We start from the raw sequence: 20,887 nt of genomic DNA, 5'->3' as shown, positions 1-20,887 counted from the left end.
GCCTGTTAGTTCTAGGATTTTCTTTGGTTGATTCTTTTGGATTTTCTACATAGATAATCATGTCATCTGTGAACAAAGACAGTCTTATTCTTTTCCTATCAATATCAATATCAACTAATCCAAATCTACTTTCCTATGATATTATACCACTTCATGGGTAGTGTGAATAGCTTATGATAATGAAATAATCCCAGTTCTTTCCCACTGTCCATTTCACTTATATAAACACACACACACACATGAATAGATATTTGCTATTATTGTTTTTGAACAAACCTGTTAGATCAAATAAAAATAGAAAAAAATAAAGGTTTTTTATTTTATCTTTACTTATTCCTTCTCTGATTTCCTTCTTTATGAATTTCTGACATATATAATTTTCCTTCTCTCTAAAGAACTTCTTTCAACATTTCTTTCATGGCAGGTATACTGGTAAACAATTTCCTCAACTTTTGTTTGTCGGAGAAAGTATTTCTTCTTTATTTTTGGTTGGTGACTTTTTCCTCTTGACTCTTTAAATATCTCACCCCATTCTCTTCTTTCTGAGAAAAAAATTGGATATAATTCTAAGCTTTGTTCCTCTATAGGTAAAGTGTTTTTTTACTCTAACTTCCTTCAGGATTTTTTCTTTATTTTTTGATTTCTTGCAATTTGAATATGATAGTCGTATCATATTCAAATTGCAGGAAATCAAAAAATAAAGGTTTGAGCGGTTTTTTTTTTTTGGAGAGGGGTATTTATCTTGCTTCATGTTCTCTGAGACTCCTAGATCCATGGCTTGGTGTCTGATTAATTTGGGGAAATTCTGAGTCATTATTTCTTCACATATTTCTTCTGTTCCTTTCTTTCTTCTTCTAGTATTCCCATTATGTGTATGTTACACCTTTGTAGTTGTCCCATAGTTATTGGATATTCTCTTCTGTTTTTTTCTTTTTTTTTTTCAGTCTTTTTTCATTTTGTTTTTAATTTTGGAAGTTTCTATTGAGATATCTTCAAGCTCAGAGATTCTTTCCTCAGCTGTGTCCAGTCTACTAATAAGCCCGTCAAAGGCATTTTTCATTTTGGTTACAGTGTTTTTGATCTCTACTTTTCTTTCTGATTCGTTCTTAGAATTTCTGTCTCTCTGCTTACATTATCCACCTATTCTTGTATCCTACTTTATCCATTAGAGTCCTTAGAATATTATTCATAGTTGTTTTAAATTCCCAGGCTGACAAATCTTGTCATATCCATGTCTGGTTCTGATATTTGCTCTGTTTTTTTTTTTTTCAAACTGTGTTTTTGCTTTTCAGTATGCTTTGTGATTTTTCTCTTGATAGCTGGTCATGATGTACTGGATAAAAGGAACTGCTGTGAGTAGGGCTTTAGTAATGTGGTGGTAAGGTGTGGGTGCAGGGGAAATGTTGTATAGTCTTATGATTAGTCTCAGTCTCTTAGAGCCGTGTTTCTGGATCGTGAACTTCAGTGCTTCTCAGCTATGTCTACACCTCCCCTCCTCCCCATTAGGTGGGACAAGTTGGCTAGAGGGGGCTAGGGTTGAGTATTTTTCTTCCTCCAGATCAGTTTGGCTCCCATAAAATGCCGGTAGATTAGGTTCTGGTTTAGTAGATTCTCTGAGAGCAGACCTTATTCAGAACAGAACTCTGATGTATTTCAAAACGGCTACTTTCCCCTCCCATTGCAGGCAGCATCAGGGGATTTTTCTCTGATATTCACTGTGAGAACCTAGTTGAGCCCTTGAAGTTAAAACTCACAGAAGTGTGGAGACCTTCCCACACCATGACTCGGTCCCCCTGGAATTTTGGACTCAGACTTGTCCATACTGAGTTTCTAGGAATTTGTCAATTATTGTTTAAGTTTTCCTACCCTGGCACTGGTTCTGTCAGAGGTCTCAGTGGGTGGGTCTCATCTGTTGTGATTTTCTTTTTCTTTTTTTTTTTTTTTAAAGATTTTATTTATTTGACAGAGAGAGCACAAGCAGAGGGAGAGAGAGGGAGAAGCAGGCTCCCTGCTGAGCAAGGAGCCTGATGTGGGACTCGATCCCAGGACCCTGGGATCATGACCTGGGCTGAAGGCAGCCGCTTAACTGACTGAGCCACCCAGGCGTCCCCTGTTGTGATTTTCTATATTAACCTCTTGGTCTTTCTTTTTTGGGGGCAGCAGTTTGCCTTGTGACCTCAATTCTCTTACAGATCCAAGGAAAGTTGTTGGTTTTTCAGTTTGTTCAGCGTTTTACTTGTTGTTAGGATGGAATGGTGGCTTCTGAATTCCTAATATGCTGGACTGGAAACTGGAAGTCTTACTTTCATTTTCAAAATCTATTTTCCCTGAGTTTAGAGTTCGAGATTAATAGTTCTTTTTGTTGTTGTTGTTTTGTTTTTATTTATTATTACTTATCATTCTTTATTAGGAAACATTTCAAACCTTTAGAAATATATAGGATAGTAGAGTGCCCAGGAATCCATTCCCAGTATTTAACAAATGTTAATACTTATGTACTGTAGATAATTAAAAAAATATAACAATTTCTTGATTCAGTTGAAATGGACCTGCATACCTTCCCCAAACCAATTCCCTTTTCTCTCTTTCTCTCTCTCTTTCCCCATCATGATAAGTGTACTTCTCAATGGGTAAAATAAGTGATGGGGACTAAGGAGTACACTGATTTTTTTAACTTTAAAAATATTGTTCCATTTTTCTTTGGCTTGCTTAGTTTTTGATGAGAAATTTTCTCTCATCTTTTGTTCTTTTACGTGTAATGCTTTTTAAAAAAAGTTGTGGATACTATTAAGATTTTCTCTGTATCTCTGGTTTTCAACTATTTGATTTTGATATACCTTGGTGTAATTATATTTATTCTTCTTGTGTTTCATTGTGCTTTTTCATTGAGATGTTTATGGCTTTCATCAACTTCAATTTTTTCGGTCATTTTTTTCCTTCAATATTTTTTCTGTCTCCTTTCTTTCTACTTCTAGTATTTTCCCACTTCTTTGTTAGACTACTTGATATTATCCCATAGGTGGTGGGACTCTGCTCAATTTTTTTTTTCCAGTGTTTCTTTTGTACTTCATTTTGAATAGTTTCTCTTCTATGTCTCCAGTTTTACTCATAATTTTTACTACAATGTCTAATCTGTGTAAATCTCATCCAGTGTATTAAAAAATTTCAGATTTGCATTTTTTCTATATAAGTTCCATTTTGATCTTTAAAAAATATTTTCCAGGGATGCCTTCAGCTCAGGTCATGATCCTGGCATCCCAGGATCGAGTCCCGCATCAGGCTCCCTGCTCAGCGGGGAGTCTGCTTCTCCTTCTGACCCTCCCACCTCTCATGCTCTCTCACTCTCTCTCCCTCAAATAAATAATAAAAAACCAAAATCTTAAAAAAATTTTTTTTCCATTGTTGTCTTCAGTATGTTCATGTTTTCCTTTATATCCTTTTTTTTTTTTTAAAGATATCTTTTATTTATCTATTTGACAGAGAGATAGCACAAGTAGGCAGAGTGGCAAGGCAGAGGGAGAGGGAGAAGCAGGCTCTCCGCTGAGCAGGGAGCCCGATGCGGGGCTCGATCCCAGGACCCTGGGATCATGACCTGAGCTGAAGGCAGCTGCTTAACCAACTGAGCCACCCAGGTGCCCCATCCTTTTTTTTTTTTTAGGATTTTTTTCTTTTATTTATTTGATAGAGAGAGACACAGCGAGAGAGGGAACACAAGCAGGGAGTGGGAGAGGGAGAAGCAGGCTTCCTACTGAGCAGGGAGCCTGATGCGGGACTCGATCCCAGCACTCTGGGATCATGACCTGAGCCGAAGGCAGACGCTTAACGACTGAGCCACCCAGATGCTCCTTCCTTTATATCCTTGAGCATAACTATATATATATATATATATATATATAAAATAACTCTTTTAACTCACTTTTTTGGGTAATTCTTTCATTCTATAATTATTGGGTCTGTTTCTATTTATTAAAAGTTCTCCCAGTTATTGGTTACATTTTCATGCTTCTTTGCATGCCTGGTAATTCTTATTGAATTGTATTCCTTTAAACAAAGTTCAAATTGTTCTAGCATACAACTAAATTACTTGGGATTAGTTAGATCCTTGTGAAGCTTACCTTTAAGTTTCGTTAGGGTGGGTCCAGAGGACCCTTTAGTGTGCAGCAAATGTAAATCCACTACTATGCAATGCCCTTGCTGGGAATTTTTTCATTGCCTCATGATTTATGTGGTCTCTCCAATCTGGTAGGTGGAAACGTGAACTGTTCCCAGACCTGTGGAGGTTCCCAGGATTTGTTCAGCTTAGAGTTTTCCAGTGATTCTTGACTTGTCTTCATAGGATGCATGGACTCATCATGGACTCAAAGAACCCTTCTGAGGATCTCTGGAGTTCTTTCTCTGTGAGGCTCCATCTTCTGTGGTACTCTGCCCTAGACAGCCTACCTGTCTTGGCTTCCCTTAACTCTGGTCTCTTTCTCTTCAATTCAGCAAGACTGTTGGTCTCCATCTGACCTGCTTCTCTGCTCTGAAGCCTGAAAACTGTTTCCACACAGTGAACTGGGGCAATCATAGTGCTCACCTTGTTATTTCCTTTCTCTCAGGGATGATAATCCTTTACTGTCTCTTGCTCAAAGTCCAAAGGAGTTATTCATATATTTTATTTGAGTTTTCTAGTTGTTTATAATGGGAGGGGTTTTTTCTTTTTTTTTTTTTTAAAGATTTTATTTATTTCACAGAGAGAGACACAGCGAGAGAGGGAACACAAGCAGGGGGAGTGGGAGAAGGAGAAGCAGGCTTCCTGCTGAGCAGGGAGCCCGATGTGGGGCTCGAACCCAGGACCCTGGGATCATGACCTGAGCCGAAGGCAGACACTTAACGACTGAGCCACCCAGGCGCCCCGGGAGGGGTTTTTTCATAGCAGTTGATTCTTTGTGAGTAGAAGCACAATTCTCCATTAGTTTTAAATTTCAATAACTTCTAAAAATTGTTCTGTAAGTTTGATTTAGTTCTTTAAAATGTGTGGACCTTAATTTCTTAACATTATCTTTTTTGCTCACTTTTTATTTCTTTTTGTTTTTTTTCTTAATCATTTTAAACATATTTATTTGTATAACTTACCTATAATATGGTGTAAGTTATCACCCCAAAACTTAGTGGCCTTCTTATGCATCTGTTGATTGGCTGGGACAGCTCTGCAGAGCGAGGCTAGGCTCAACTGGGTGCCTCTGCTTAACACTGTGGCGGCTGGCATGGCTCCACTTCTCACTGAAGATCTGTGGTCAGCTGGGGCAGCTTTGCTTCTAGAGTGTTTATTCAGGGCCCTGGCTGAAAGGGCAACAGCCACTGAAGGGAGGAGTTTCTCATGATGATTGAAGAGACACAAAAGGACAAACAGAAATATATGAGGCTGCTTAAGGCTTAGTCTGGGAACTGATCCATGGTTACTTCCTCCACATGCCATTGGTCAAAACAAGGCATCTACTTAAGCTCTAAGTTAAGGGGTGTAAAAGTACACTCTGCCTTTGATAAGGCCATTGCAAGGGTGTAGATGCAAGGAGGGATAAAGTACTGGGGCCAATAATTCAATCTATCACAATTCAATCTGTTGAACCTATCCAATGGTTCAGTGATTCGAAGTTTTGGGGGGTCATATTCTTTTGTATGTTGTTTTGCTTATTCTAATTCATAGTGCATTATTTTCTTGTGTGTTTTGTAATTTTGGATTGTGTGTTCATATATAGTGGGGCTTTTTCTATGGGATTTCCATGTGGCTTTGCTTGAGGAAACATCCCTCAAGAGTGACTTTCAGTTTCTTCCGGGTGCCCTAAGGCTCATATTGGCTAAAGACTACTCATCATGTTAATTTCTGAGCTTGGGGTATCTGGCTGTCACAAAGAGCAGAAATTGAACTCCATACTTGTGTGAGAACAGGTTTGTGGTTACTAAATCTCAAGGGAGGCATTATCCCCCACTACTAGCACCAGGGCTGAGAGAGAGAGATTGAGAGAGATACTATTGGCTTTATCAGGAGTCTCAGTTCCAACTCTGCCACAATTGGGCCCAACACCTTGTCTTCCTGTTCCCATATCATTATTAAAGAGTAGGCTGGCCCTCTGACCTCTGACTTGCTGGCCTCCAGAACTGTGAGAAATAAACAATTGTTTAAGCTACCTAGTTTATGGTATTTTTGTTATAGCAGCCCACACTGACTAAGACATCATCATACCGCTGGGCTCATCTCTACCTGTCCTGTGTCTAGGCAACCCTTCCAGGAGGGTCCTGGGCAGAAACATCTGATTGACTGAGCTTAAATTATGGTCTCTGGTTGCTAGGTTCCAGGGAAAAAGTGTTTTCTCTTCACTTCAGCTTCCATGATGGGAGGTAGACCCAGTCTTCAGTTTCTCCTAGGGCTCCTTCCACACTGGGAAGGGTTTGGATGCCTGTTCAGAGGTGGCTGAACTTCTCTTATCTGCCTGGGTCTCTGCCCCATTTCCCCCTACCTCTGCCCCATGCTCCATGGATGTAGCTTCCTTTCCTTTCCTTTTGTGACATTTACCTGCCTTCATGCAATATCTTGGAGTTCTCTTAAATTGGTTGTAAATCTCTTGCTCTCTACTTCTTCATATATTGCAGATAAGCTCATGGACTTTACTCTTTTTTTTTTTTTATTTTTTAAATTTTTTAAAAGATTTTATTTATTTATTTGACAGAGAGAGACACAGTGAGAGAGGGAACACAAGCAGGGGGAGTGGGAGAGGGAGAAGCAGGCTTCCCACGGAGCAGGGAGCCCGATGCGGGGCTCGATCCCAGGACCCTGGGATCATGACCTGAGCCGAAGGCAGACGCTTAACGACTGAGCCACCCAGGCGCCCCTGGACTTTACTCTTTTGAAAGTGTTCCTGCTGTGCCCTGTCAGAATCTCTGAGTTCAGTTCAATTAAATTCTATAAACTTTAATGAAGTCATTTTTTCTGGTTCAGAAAATGTATACTTTTTGTGGGAATTTCCTGATTGCGGGTTTTGTAGATGCATAGTCCAGGCCCTCAGGGATCTCATGGTCTAGTGGAGGAGACCTAGAAACTCAGATTATTTAAATCCTTAGTCCAGGTTTCTCTTTTCAGATCTTTTCAGGAGTTGAAAATCCTGGGCTACTTTTACTTCTTGAGGCTCTTGCTTATTAGATAGTAAATAATTGTATATTACATTTGTGGTATGTTTCAAAGATATAAATTTTGAATGTTTTTGACAGACATGCTAAAGCACAGTTGTATGTATAATCTCACTTGGAAATAGTGTCAAAACTTCTACTGATGTTACTGATGGGTTGGTGTTCTAGGCTTGTCCCCTCATTGTCTCTACTCTAGGTATGTCTGGCTCAGATACAACCTGCTGTTATCTCTCAGTTCCTCTGGGAGCCTCTTTCAAGCCAATCACGGGAAGCTACCTGGGCTCCCTGCCATACTGTGTTTTGTTCTTTGCAGGGACTGACTGCTGTAACGCTGAGAATGATTTTTCCTATAGCTAAAGCTTGGGTTGGGCACCTGTAGTCCTAACCTAATGCCTGGGCATCTGGTCTTGAGAAGCTTTATGGGTCCTGTGCTGAACTTGACTTTCCATGTCTGTCCCTCATTCTCCTTGTAAAAATCCACCATCCCCCAACCCTTGAGTTTCTGTTTCTGCTCTTAGAGATCCTCTGGGTCACAGCCAAGCTGGGCTGATTGAGATTCTCTGAGCTCAGGACATGGCCTAGGTAATCAGGTCTCCCACACCCTCAGATTCTCTGTGATACTTTGTTGTTCTGTGCTGCCTTCCCTCCTGTAGAGTGGGGTGGAGCAAGGGGTATGGTCTTTTAGAAATAGTACTTTGCACTTAACAAAGACCCTAAACATACAGACCCAGGAATAAATGTTGACTCCACCAGGGAAAGCCACTTAATTGTATTAAACTCTCAGACTTACCAGATGAAGGATAAATCGGATTTATCAAAGCGAAGAGTGGCTAATACTCTGGATGAGAATCCAGATTTAAGAGGATGGTTCTTGTCAGTTGGCATAATGGGCTGAAGTGGACATGCTGACATTTTGCTGTTGTAGATTTCAGATGTGTCACTTTTATTGCCCAAATTCCCAATTACATAAGCTCATGCTTAGTAATAGCTTAGTGGCAGCCCACCAAACTAGTATAACTCTGATACAAAATTTCTCCACATGGCACACAAAGAAGCCAAGGAACAATCTTATTTAGGGCTTTTAGTTGAAGTGTAAGCAAAGTGAAAATAGATGGCATGATTACCTAAGGCTGCCCAAGCACCTAATTCAAATAGCATTTTCTTTTCTCTTTTTCTTTTTTTGTGGGAAAATGTAAAGTACTAAGATTCATGAAGAAGGAAATCTGAGTAGGCAAATAGTTGCTGGAGACAGTAAAAAAAATTTAAAGAATGACATAAAAAGGCATTGAAAGAAGAGTTACTTATTCTTCTCAACTGTTCCAAAAAATAGAAGAGGAAGGACAACTTCCAATTCCTTCTATGAGGCCAATATCACCCTAATACCAAAACCAGATAAAGACACCACAAAAAAAGATAACTATAGGCCAATATCTCTGATGAACATAGATATAAAAATCCTCAACAAAATACTAGCAAACTGAATCCCACAATACATTGAAAAAATCATTCACCATTGAGCAAGTGGGATTTATTCCTGGACTTCAAGGGTGGTTCAATATTTGCAAATCCATCAATGTGATACATCACATCAATGAGAGAAAGGATAAAAACCATATGGTCATTTCAATAGATACAGAAAAAACATTTGACAAAGTGCAATGTCTGTTCGTGATAAAAATCTTCAACAAAGTAGATTTAGAAGGAAAATACCTCAACATAATAAAGGCTATATATGAAAAACCCACAGTGAACATCATACTCAATGGGGAAAAACTGAGAGCTTTTCCCCTAAGGACAGGAACAAGACATGGATGTCCACTCTCACCACTTTGATTCAAAATAGCACTGGAAGTCCTAGACACAGTAATTAGACAAGAAAAAGAAATAAAAGGCATCCAAACCGGTAAGGAAGAAGTAAAGCTTTCACTATTTGCAGATGACATGACTGTATATAGAAAACCTGGGGGCGCCTGGGTGGCTCATTCAGTTAGGCATCTGCCTTTGGCTCAGTTCGTGATCCCAGGGTCCTGGGATCGAGGCCCACATTGGGCTCCTTGCTCAGTGGTGAGCTTGCTTCTCCCTCTGCCTGCCCCTCCCCCTGCTTGTGCTCTCTCGCTCTCAGGTAAATAAATAAATAAATAAAATCTTTAAAAAAAGAAAACCTGGGGTGCCTGGGTGGCTCCGTCGTTAAACGTCTGCCTTCAGCTCAGGTCATGATCCCAGGGCCCTGGCACCGAGCCCTGCTTCGGGCTCCCTGCTTGGCGGGGAGCCTGCTTCTCCCTCTCCCACTCCCCCTGCTTATGTTCCCTCTCTCTCTCTGTGTCTCTTTCTGTCAAATAAATAAATAAATAAATCTAAAAAAAAAAAAAAGATGAAAGACCACCAAAAATCTATTAGAACTGATAAACGAATTCAGTAAAGTCACAGATACAAAACCAATGTTTAGAAATGTTTTGTATTTCTATACACTAATAATGAAGCAGTAGAAAGAGAAATTAAGAAAACCCTCCCATTTACAATTGCACCAAAAATAATAAGATACCTAGGAATAAAGCTAACCAAAGAAGTGAAAGACCTGTATTCTGAAAACTATAAAACATTGATGAGAGAAATTGAAGATGACATAAAGAAATGGAAAGAAATCTCATGCTCATGGATTGGAAGGACACATATTGTTAAAATGTCTATACTACCCAAAGCAATCTACAGATTTCATGCAATCCCCATCAAAATACCAACAGTGTTTTTCAAAGAACCTCAACAAACAATCCTAAAATTTGTATGGAACAACAAAAGACTTCAAATAGCTGAAGTAATCTTGAAAAAAGAAAGCAAAGATGGAGATATCACGATTCCAGACTTCAAGTTATATTACAAAGTAATATAATCAAAACATATGATCCTGGCACAAAAATAGACACATAAATCAATCGAACAGAATAGAAAACCCAGAAATAAACCCACAATTATATGATCAATTAATCTTTGACAAAGCAGGGAAGAATATCTAATGGGAAGAAGACAGTCTCTTCAACAAATGTTGTTGGGAAAACTGGACAGCTACATGCAAATGAATGAAACTGGCCTACTTTCTTACACCATACACAAAAATAAACTCAAAGTAGGTTAAAGACCTAAATGTGAGATCCGAGGCCATAAAAATCCTAAAAGAGAGCACAGGCAGTAATTTCTCTGACGTCGGCTGTAGCAACATTTTTCTAGATTTGTCTCCTGAGGCAAGGGAAATAAAAACAAAAATAAGCTATTGGGACTACATAAAAATGAAAAACTTCTGCATAATGAAGGAAACAACAACACTCAAAAGCAACCTACTGAATGAGAAAAGATATTTACAAATGACATATCTGATAAAGGGTTAGTATCCAAAATATATAAAGAACTTATACAACTCAACACCAAAAAAGCAAATAATCCAATTAAAAAATGGGCAGAAGACATGAATGGACATTTCTCCAAAAATGACATACAGATGGCCAACAGACACATGAAAAGATGCTCCACATCACTCATCATCAGGGAAATGCAAACCAAAACTACAATGAGATACCACCTCACACCCGTCAGAATGGCTAAAATCAAAGACTAAAGATGTAAGAGTTGGGGAGGATGTGGAGAAAAAGGAACCTTCGTGCACAGTTGGTGAGAATGCAAACTGGTGCAGCTACTGTGGAAAAGAGCATGGATGTTCCTCAAAAAGTTAAAAATAGAACTACCCTCTGAACAAGTAATTTCACTACTGGGTATTTATCCAAAAAGTACAAAAACACTAACTCAAAGGGATACATGCACTCCTATGTTTATTGCAGCATTATTTACAATAGCCAAATTATGGAGGCAGCCCAAGTGTCCATCGACAGATGAATGGATCAAGAAGAAGTGGTATAAATATAAAATGGAATATTATTCAGCCATAAAAGGAATGAAATTTTGCCATTTGCAGTGATAGATGGATCTAGAGGGTCTAATGCTAAGCAAAATAAGTCAGTCAAAGACAAATACCATATGATTTCAATGACATGTGGAATTTAAGAAAACAGATGAGCAGAAGGAAAAAAAGAGAGAGGGAATGACAAATCAAGAAACAGACTCAACTATAGAGAACAAACAGAAGGTTACCAGAGGGGAGGGGGGGTGGGGGGACGGGTGAAATAGGGGAATGGGATTAAGGAGGGCACTTATTGGGATGAGCACTGGGTGATGTATGGAAGTGTTGAATCACTCTACTGCACACCTGTATGTTAACTGTACTGGAATTAAAATAAAAAAATAATAAGTGAAGGCAAAAAAAAAAAAAAAAAAAGACATCGAGTCCAACTGGCTTTAAAGGCAAGTTTGTTCAAACCTTCAAGGAATCATGCTATTAAAACAATTGCAGAGTGTATAGTCTACCTAAATCAGTCATTGGCCTGGGTATAGAATTCCAGGTTGAATTTTCTTTCCTCACTTTCCTCAGAATTTTGAAGACATCCATCGTCCTGTAGCTTCCAGTGTTGTTGAAAAGTGTGATGCTATTTTGATTCTTGAGACCACATATAGAACTCTGTTATCTCTCTGCAGACTTGTGGGCTCATCTCTTTGTCTCCTGTGTTCTGAAAATTTCCACCTGTGTGGTCGTATATTGTCCATTGGGCTGGGCACTCAGTGGTTTGTTTCAGACTCTTTCATATAAGGTGTTTTCCTCGAATGCTTGGCATTCTTGGCTGTGTGCTCATATTAAGGAAGGGTCGCCAAAAAAACCTGGGATGCTCAGAGTGAATGGGTGGGGCTTTCTGACTGCTCTTCATCTCACGGCCATGGAGGAATCTGTTTCCTTTGGCAACCCTTACTGACCACATCTTTAGGTCTTTTCTTATGGGTCTGTCAGATTCCACTGAGCAGATCTTCCAAACACCTGCCTAGAGAATTTATACATGGATTTCAGGATTCTGAAGAGAAGTAAAAAAATAAGAAAAGAAGGTATTCTACCAGATTTTAGAATGTGTTACAAAGCTACACTAATGCAAAGAGTGTTAGTATCATATAAATTAATAAATCAATGGAATGACATTTTAGGTAGTCCAGAAATGGATTGTTTCATGTATACAAATGTAGTGTATGGTCAAGCTGGTATCACAAATTAGTGTAGGAAGGATCATTCAGTAAGTGCCGCTGGAATCATTAATTAGTGGGGGAAAAAAGTTAGCACCTCACCTTATATGCTAAAATTAATTTATTTGTTCATTCTTTATATTATTCAACAATTATTTATTTGTCTCCTATTATGTTCAAGACAGGTCAAACATTAGAAGCTGAAAAATAATTCTAGAGAAGGGAAACAGTATAAACTTGAAATTATTATACAGAAAGAAATTGATAAATTTGACTACATAGAGATTAGAAAGGACAAAATAACACACTAAGGAAATTTTTTATAACCAACATGCCCAATAAAGAGTTGATATCCTCCCTCTATAAAGAGCTTAAACAAACTGATCAGAAAACACCAAAACCTGAGAGAAGAATGGGCAAAGAAAATCCACAGAAGAAACATAAGTGCTGAAGAAGTAGTTTTAAAATGTCCAGCCTCACCAGTAATCAGGGCTTATGTGTTAAAAGGTGATATCATATTTTTTTTCTGATTAATAATTAACAGAGGAATTAAAAATTTTTAATAATGTTAGTGTGGGGGCCTTGCATTGGGCACTTTCATACAATGCAATTGAATATATAAATCTTTTTTTTTTTTTTCTGGAAAGGAACTTGCAGATCATATAGAAAAAAGTCCTGAGCAATGAATAATATATCAAGCCCCCTTCTTTCGGAGCCTGGAGAATGCTGTTCCCTCTGCCTGGGATGCTCTCCCCATCTCTTCCCTGAGCATCCCTCCTCACCTTTCGGGTGCTGAGGCTCACTTCCTCAAGGCAGCCTTCCAGGGCCTGCAGTCTAAATCAGGTTCTCTTTTTATAGCCTCATCTAGAACCAGCATTCTGGGAGCCAGCTGTGGGGGGAAAGAGGGTCTCACCCTTGAGTATGTAAATTTCCATTCAATTCCCCTGTGTCCTTTATGCTACTCCCACCCTGCACTCTGCATGGTGTCTCCCCCTGCATCTCTGCTTTGTTGTCTCCTGAGAACAAGCTCCCATTTCTCTAAGGATGGCGGAAGGAGGATCCTCTGTGCCCTGGGCCTTCAGTCAGCTCTCCTGTTTTCAGCTCCACCTTTTCCCCCACGCAGAGGTGGCTGGTGCCTTTCCTTCTTAGGATTTGCTTGTGCCTTTCTGCATTTTTGAATCATCCACAGTGAATTACTTCCACAATCAGAAAAAAAGCCCCTAACTTTTTAAAATGAAAATGGACCTTTAAAATTCCTGGAACTTTGACCCAGTAATTTCACTTCTTGGAATGTCTTTCTTTTAAGGAAATAGGCAATTTGGAAAACACTCATGTTCAGGCGTCTACATCACAGTGCAATTTATAATAGAGGATAATTAATTGCAAACAACTTAAAGATCCAATATCAGGGTCATGGTTAAGTAGATAATGATAAAGCGATTAAGTAGTGTATCCAACTTGATGACATGGGGGAAAAGGCTTATGATTTATGTAAAATGAAAAAAGAATACAAAACTGTAGGTACACCTTCATTCAGATTTTATTTAAAAATATTCATGGAAGAGCCTGAAAGGAATTATTTTTGAATATTAATAGTTATTATGCCTGCATGGTGGGATCTCATTGTCTACAATGATCATGCATGCTTTTATAATCTGAAAAAAATTTCTATATATGGAAAAGAGAAGAAAATAGAGAAGTTAATATAATCCTATGTTGCATTAATAGAAGTAGAAGTTTTGAGTCAAGAGAGGTGATAATCTGGACCCGGACCACCTTGACTATCATGTCTAGCACCCAGGAGAGTGAGGCACATTTTAAAAGGAAAGTAGACAGATTGCTGATTGGCCAGGGACTTCGGGAAATCGGAGTCAGCTAGAAGAATAGGAGAAGAGCAGACTCAGGACCAGCCTGGTGGCTGTCTGTCTGTGGTTACAGTGCTTGCACGGAAGGACAGAATGGTTGAGCCTGGTGTGGCACTGGGGTCAGAGCCAGGGCTGGTGGGGGAAGTTGTAAGGTTGAAAAAGAAGTTCTAACGACCCGTGATGGAGATCCCTTCCTACAAACGTCAGTGGTCATGCTGAGGTTAGTGTAAAACGGAAACAAAGGATCCTCAGCGGAGGCACTGGAGGCTGGTGGTAGAAGCATGAGGTCAGCACCCCAGCGGCCAGTAAGCCAGGACGTTAGAGCCAGCACGTTAGCTTGGGAAGGGGTTTGACATCACCCAGCCCGACAGCTCTGTTTATGTGCAGCCCATGATGTTCACATGCTCCCGTGGGTCATAGATAAGATGACCTTGGGTTATGCAAAATTCCGACTGCACTCCACATAACCCCATCCCTTTCTTTCCTACTCAGGAAGGCACTGTGAATTCAAGTGACTGGAACTGATCTTATATAGGAACAAACTGGAATCCGTTCTGATTGATGAAAATAGCACATCACTCACAAGCTTTAGACCAGTGATTAGTCACAGGTTACTTCCTGCAATGCTCCTCATACCTAATTGCCACATACCTGTTTTTCAGCTGAGGCCCAGAGAGGGACAAGAGCCAGAGTCAAGTCAGTGTGAGGAGTGGGAGGCGGGAGTCAAGCCTCCTATGACTCTTTCTGTGACTGAGAATTGCCTGTTACCATCTTAGATTTTGGTGGTGGTGAGGAATAGGCAGGTGGGAGGAAGAAGCGACGTGGAATGTGCTGGGTTCCATCCAGGCCCACATCACCAAGGAGATGCCCGAGTCCAGTACATACTGAACATTCTCCTTGGCCTCGCCCCACTAGTGCTTAGAGGTGAGGTGGGGCTGGTGGGGTGGCGCTGTGGGTTGTGTTCCCCCCAAAGAGGTATGCTGAAGTTCTAACCTCTAGAACCTCAGAATGTGACCTTATTTGGAAATAGGGTCTTTACAGAGGTCATCAAGCTAAAATGAAGTCGTTAGAATGGCCTTAAAATCCAATATGGCTGATGTCCTTATGAAAAAATGTGGACACAGAGACAGACACACACAGAGGGAGAATGCCATGTGAAGATGAAGGCAGAGATGGGGGTGATGCCTCTATAAGCCAAGGAATGTCAAAGGTGGCCAGCAACCCACCAGAAGCTGGGAGAGAGGCCTCGAACAGACTTTGCCTCAGCCCCCAGAAGGAACCGACCCTGTAGACACCTTGATCTCGGACTTCCAGCCTCCGGACTGTGAGAGAATAGGTTTCTGTTGAAGCCACCCAGTCTGTGGTGCTTTGTGACGAAAGGCCTAGGAAACGAGTACAGGTGGGTTGGAGCTTATAACCACTCTTCCTCCATAACTCTTCACCCTACTGCCCTGCCCCCACCCCACTCTGTGTGGCCCCATTCCCACGACAGTGTTCTCATCCTTAAACCACAGCCCATTTGCCTTTGTGTTTATGTGGCCACAAGTGTAGGACCCAACCCCAGTCTTGTCCAAGAGCCAAGTCCCTGGCCTGACCTCAGACCCCAGACCAAGCTCAGAATGGATGAACTTCGAGGGAAGGGAAGGAAGGATACCCTCCTCGCTCATCTAAACCTTTCTTCTCTCACCTTTCCAAGCTAGGACAGGTAGGGAATACCTACTGGAAGCACAGGCTTCTAGAACCTTCAGGTTGGGCTGGCTATAAGAGACTACCCTCTAACCCATGGATCTGCCCTTTCACCCTGGCCGGGGGAGAATCTCTTGGAAGAGGACCTCAGCCTCTTGGATCATGGCCTTCTTATGCACAAACAGCCTACTTTCTGCCAAGTCTAACTCAGTCCCTCGTTTCATAGACAAAGTGAATGATGGGCTAGGCCCATGGGGAATAAAAGTGACTTCCTGGTGATCCTTAGAGACTCACTGGGGAGATGAAATAGGCTCATACTAAGCAGTGGTTCAGTTTCCTGAGGTGGAGATCATCAATAGGGACTGGCTGGAGAAATCAAGGAGGGCTTCCTTGAGGAAGAAGGATGTATGATAGCCTTGCTGGAGGCTGAGCTTAATTTTATTGCATGACTGCTAGGATCCAGTCCTAGTCTTGTGCTTTCTCTTGTTTTTATGTCTTGTTGTGTGGCAGGCAATGCCATCTGCATATTATAGATGATAGAACAGAGACTTAGAGAAGTGAAATAATTGACTTAAGACCACATGGCTTTGTACATGTCAGAGGCAGCATTGAAATTGAGGACCCTCTGACGTCAAAGCTCATCTTTCTCTCCGCACTCAGGTACTGCCTTTTTCAGGGTGCTGTAGTGTTTAAAGGGCTGGTGGGGTTTGGAAGTGGGGGGAAGAGGCACTCTGGGCTGGCAAAGGACCAAGGTAGGAGCACACCCAGATGAGTCTGGGGAGCTGTGAGGAGGCTGGTCTAATAGAGCTCTGGGATTCAGAGGGAACAATGGGAACTAGAGCTGAAGGAGTTATAGGGCTGTAACTTTTCAGGCTGAGCATTCAGACTAGATGGGTAAGTAGTGAGTAAGTTAGTTCTGGGCTGAGGGACGCAGAGCTGGTGTTTTGGAGACCTATTTTGATGGGAGTGGGGACAAGTTGCCAACCTGCTGCAAAGGCTCTCAAGAAGAGGTATGTGGCCACTTGAGCTGGACCCAGTCCCCCCTCCAACCCCAGCCCCAGATCTCTCTGGGTAGGGAGGGCTACTAACTGAGTGCTCTCCTCCTCCCATGTCACCTTCCATGAAAAGTCAACTCTGCCAACACTGGGCTCATCCTCAGCCATACCTCCCACATCCTGGATGGCTCATCAAGCCCTGAACCCCTTAATCATCCCTCTTCTCCATGCTTTTGCAGAGACAATTTTCTCTGCCCAAATACTCTGTGTTCTCTTCACCTTCCCAGTGAACTCCAATCCACCTGTGAAGATCCAGTTCCACTGTTTCTTTTTCTGTAAACTTTGTGACTCGGGCAAGATTTGGTCCCTTCACAGTCCCTTCCACTTCTCTGTACTGCCATCGTCTGTTCTTACTGAGTTTTCAGTGCATGGGGAGGAGATATGATGCAGACCCGTAAGTTGCTCCTTCTGGTGGGCAGACCAGAAAGGGCCAAGGTAGGAGGGGGCAAGTGATCTAAGCCTGCCTCTCCAAATACCCAGGGGTCCAGGATGAGGTCGAATAGGAGTGCAAGGCCCATTTGAGCTGGACTGGGAAGGGCGTGGCTGGCAGGCATGCTTGGGTAGCAGAGTGTCCAGTATGGGGGTGCACTGCACCCAGTGTGGCCAGGGCACTGAATGGCCATGGGGCGGGGTGGCGACTGACGCAGCTCTGGCTGTTTTGGGGGACTAGGTAGTGGGGGTGGAAAGAGGAGGACCATGGCAGAGGCCTTTCAAAAAATGAGTGTTTAGAACTCAGGGCTGCTGAGAAGCAGGATGTAGGGGCGTGAGGGTTTAAGGTGCTGGGTGGAGTTGGCGTTGCAGAGGTCAGAGATCATGTACGACTGCCAAGAAAAGGGAGATGGGCAAAGCCACTGCCCCCCAGCCCTTGGAGGCACATCGCGACAGCATTGGTACACACCTAGCTTGTGATCAAGTCTTGTTTATTTTAGAAGCATAAACAGTGGAACTAGGAAGGAGTGAGAACGAGACACCTTGACAGGGCCAGCTCCAGCACAGGCTCTGTGCGTGTGATCAAGGCCGACCCAGCAGCCTCGACCAGCCTTCTCCTGTGAGGGCAACGTGGGCAGAGGTGAATCTCCCATGAGGGTGGGGTAAAATTGGCTCTGGGTTTGCTCTGAACCAGGTGAAAGAGTCCAGAGGCACCACAACACCCTTGGCCAAGAGCACCCCAAGCTGGCTCGGTCCATGCCTGGGGCAAAGTCATGTTCTGGAGGGGAAACCATGGTGCCCTCTGCTCACCAGGAAGGCCCTAGGTGTTCAAAAACAGGCTGCAATGAGGCCCCCGTGGCCAGCAAGCACCCGCTTCCCCTGCCTCCCTCATCCTTGCAGTCTTCCAGGAGAGGACATCCAAGGCAGCCAGACTTCCCGGGGCCCCTCTGCTGGGTGACAGAAGCCCCAGGCCCCTACACATACTGCTTCTTGGAAGCAGAGCTGCTGGGGCGACTGGGGGATTTCTGGCCACTCTCGGGAGGTGGGTCCAGGAAGAGGGGGGCCCTGGAAGAAGCCAGCCTCTCTTCTGTCGTCAGATTGGCCCAGTTCTGCTCACTGGATGAGAGCCCATTGTAGGTGGGGCACGGTGGGGACGAGGGTCCCTCGCCCATGGGGAGGTAGAAGAAGACCCGGTCAGCGTAGGGCTCCGAGGAGGTGCGCTGGGTCAGGGGGACATCCTGGCCCCGCTGGGCCCTCATTTCCCGGCTGAGGCAGTGGCACAGCAGGTGAGCCAGCTCCAGCAGGTTAAGCACCAGGGAGACGAGGCCGACCACCAGCATGAAGATGATGAAGATGGTCTTCTCCGTGGGCCGCGAGACGAAGCAGTCTACGAGGTAGGGGCAGGGTGCCCGCTGGCACACGAACACGGGCTCCATGGTCCAGCCGTAGAGACGCCACTGGCCGTACAGGAAGCCAGCCTCTAGCACGCTTTTGCAGAGCACGCTGGCCACGTAGGTGCCCATGAGCGCCCCTCGGATGCGCAGGCGACCGTCCTCCGCCACCGAGATCTTGGCCATCTGATGCTCGATGGCTGCCAGTGCCCGCTCCACGTGTGGGTCCTTGGCTGGCAGCGCCCGCAGCTCCCCCTCCTTCTGCCGCAGCCGCTCCTCGCGCCGAGACAGGTAAATGACATGGCCCAGGTAGACCAGGGTGGGCGTGCTGACGAACAGGAACTGCAGCACCCAGTAGCGGATGTGGGAGATTGGGAAGGCCTGGTCATAGCAGACGTTGGTGCAGCCCGGCTGGGCTGTGTTACACTCGAAATCGGACTGCTCGTCGCCCCACACCGACTCACCAGCCAGGCCCAGGATGAGGATGCGGAAGATGAAAAGCACCGTCAGCCAGATCTTGCCCACCACGGTGGAATGCTCCTGGACCTGGTCCAGCAGCTTCTCGAGGAAGCTCCAGTCGCCCATGGCTCCCCGGCCTCCGTCTGCAGGGACACAGAGGATGCTGTCAGCATGGCATCCTCCTCGGTTGTCCTAGCAACAAGCCTGCGGGGAGGTTGGCCATGCCCATTTTGCCTACAGAGACACTGAGGCTCAAGGAGGGGGAGGGACTGGCCTGGGGGCTCACACGCAGCAGGGTGGTCAGGACTAAAAGCTGATCTTTGGATGATGGCTACTAAGCTCTGACAAAATACAGCTAGGGTCCTTGTCTTGTCATACACCTGTGTCCCTCTTGTTCCCAGCCATTGTCCCAGGATGACACAGCTCAAGATTTGGATCACGTTGAGGCTCCTGAGCTAATGGGAACAGAGAACTTGAGGAACTTACCTAAGGTCACACAGCTGTGCTATGCCCCTCCTTCCTTTGCTCATGACAGGCTGTCTGTCTCCAGATTGTGGGGGTGGGGGTGGTGCTATCTTCAGCTTCTCAGGGGGCCCAAAGCCTCGGCTCCCCACTCTTCTGCCCATTGTAGCTCACCCAGCTGCCTTCACTCTAACCTTTGAGCTTGTGGGACGGGTGTTAGATGCTAAAGGCAGCATCCTGTAATAGTCCCACCTGTCAGCAATAGTGACCACCTGCCACTTAAGCATGGACACTGATACTATCCCCTTTCTCCATCCTTCCCCCATCCCCCAAGCTGTTGCTGCCAAATTCTTAACTCTTAAAAGAATTGTCATAGCAGAGTGGAGGCACAGGCCACAAAGTTCCCAGAACATTGGGGAAGGGAGGGAAGGGGAGCGGAGAACTGGGGGGAGAAATGCAGGGAAGGATGCAGAGGAGGTGCTTCTTCCTTGGAGCAAGGCTGTTTAGAGCCAGGCTGTGGAATCAGACTTCGGTCCTCACTCCCTCTTGTGAACTAACCTTGGGGAACTGTCAACCTTAGCACCTGAGCATCCTCTCCTGTAAAATGGAAATAATACTCTTACCTCCTAGGGTAATAAGAACACACTGAAAGAAGGTTGGAACGTGGCTTAGCAGAGAGCCTGGCCACAGGCAGGCTGGGTAAGCCTAGCCCTTGGGGCTCCCCCCGGACCCCGCAGCCACCCTCAGCCCCTGGCCGGAGGCAGACGTGTCCCCCGCTCGCTCGCTGGCAGGTGGCGCCCCGGTCCCCCCCCCGCCCCGCCCCCCAACCCTACTCACCGCCTGCCTGCTTGCCTGGCTGCCCAGTGGCGGCGGGGAAGCGCGACGGCGGAGCGGCGCCCGCGGGAGCCCTGCTGGACGGCGCCGGGCGGCGGGGGCGCCTTAAATAGCGCGGAGGGGCGGGGTGGGGGCAGGAAGCGCGGCGGGAGGGCCGCGGGGCGCTTTTCAGAGCGGGGGGCGGGGGCGAGGAGGTGCAGACTCCGTGAAGCCGCGCTCAAGGAAGGGGCCCTGGAGGTGGCACTGAGAATTCGGGGGGGGGGGGGGGGGGAGGGGGCTCGAGAAGCCTCTGGCGTCCCCTTCTTCGCCCTTGGCGCCGTCTTCCGGCCGGTAACCCTCCCAGCCTGTTTCTCCGGGGAGTTCAGGAGTTCTCCAGGGCCAAGTGTTTTCAGGGTAGCTGGATTTGAAAGGATCAAAGCAAGAACTTTCTGAT

At 44.3% G+C, this 20,887-nt stretch overlaps 1 protein-coding gene across 2 annotated transcripts; it reads right to left on the bottom strand.

Moving 5' to 3' along the window:
- Positions 1-17,788: 17,788 nt before the first annotated feature.
- GJA4 (gap junction protein alpha 4) lies at positions 17,789-20,523 on the bottom strand. 2 transcript variants are annotated; one of them, XM_021683678.2, is made up of 2 exons: positions 20,458-20,523; positions 17,789-19,301 (listed from the first exon to the last, which is right to left on the bottom strand). In XM_021683678.2, exon 2 carries the CDS (start codon positions 19,282-19,284, stop codon positions 18,283-18,285), a length of 1,002 nt encoding a protein of 333 aa, XP_021539353.1. In that variant the 5' UTR covers positions 19,285-19,301; positions 20,458-20,523; the 3' UTR covers positions 17,789-18,282. The 2 variants fall into 2 exon arrangements, with proteins under 2 accessions (XP_021539353.1, XP_044769892.1); XM_044913957.1 differs by lacking the exon at positions 20,458-20,523 and adding an exon at positions 19,645-19,660.
- Positions 20,524-20,887: the final 364 nt, after the last annotated feature.

The sequence above is a fragment of the Neomonachus schauinslandi genome, chromosome 4 (genome assembly GCF_002201575.2).
Source record: "Neomonachus schauinslandi chromosome 4, ASM220157v2, whole genome shotgun sequence".
Taxonomy (NCBI): Eukaryota; Metazoa; Chordata; class Mammalia; order Carnivora; family Phocidae; genus Neomonachus; species Neomonachus schauinslandi.
The sequence above is the reverse complement of the archived record's forward strand: the minus strand, read 5'-3'. Positions and strand labels throughout refer to the sequence as shown.

Coding starts and splice junctions, on each gene's coding strand:
- GJA4 (XM_021683678.2), bottom strand. CDS start 19,284: ATGGGCGACTGGAGCTTCCTCGAGAAGCTGCTGGACCAGGTCCAGGAG.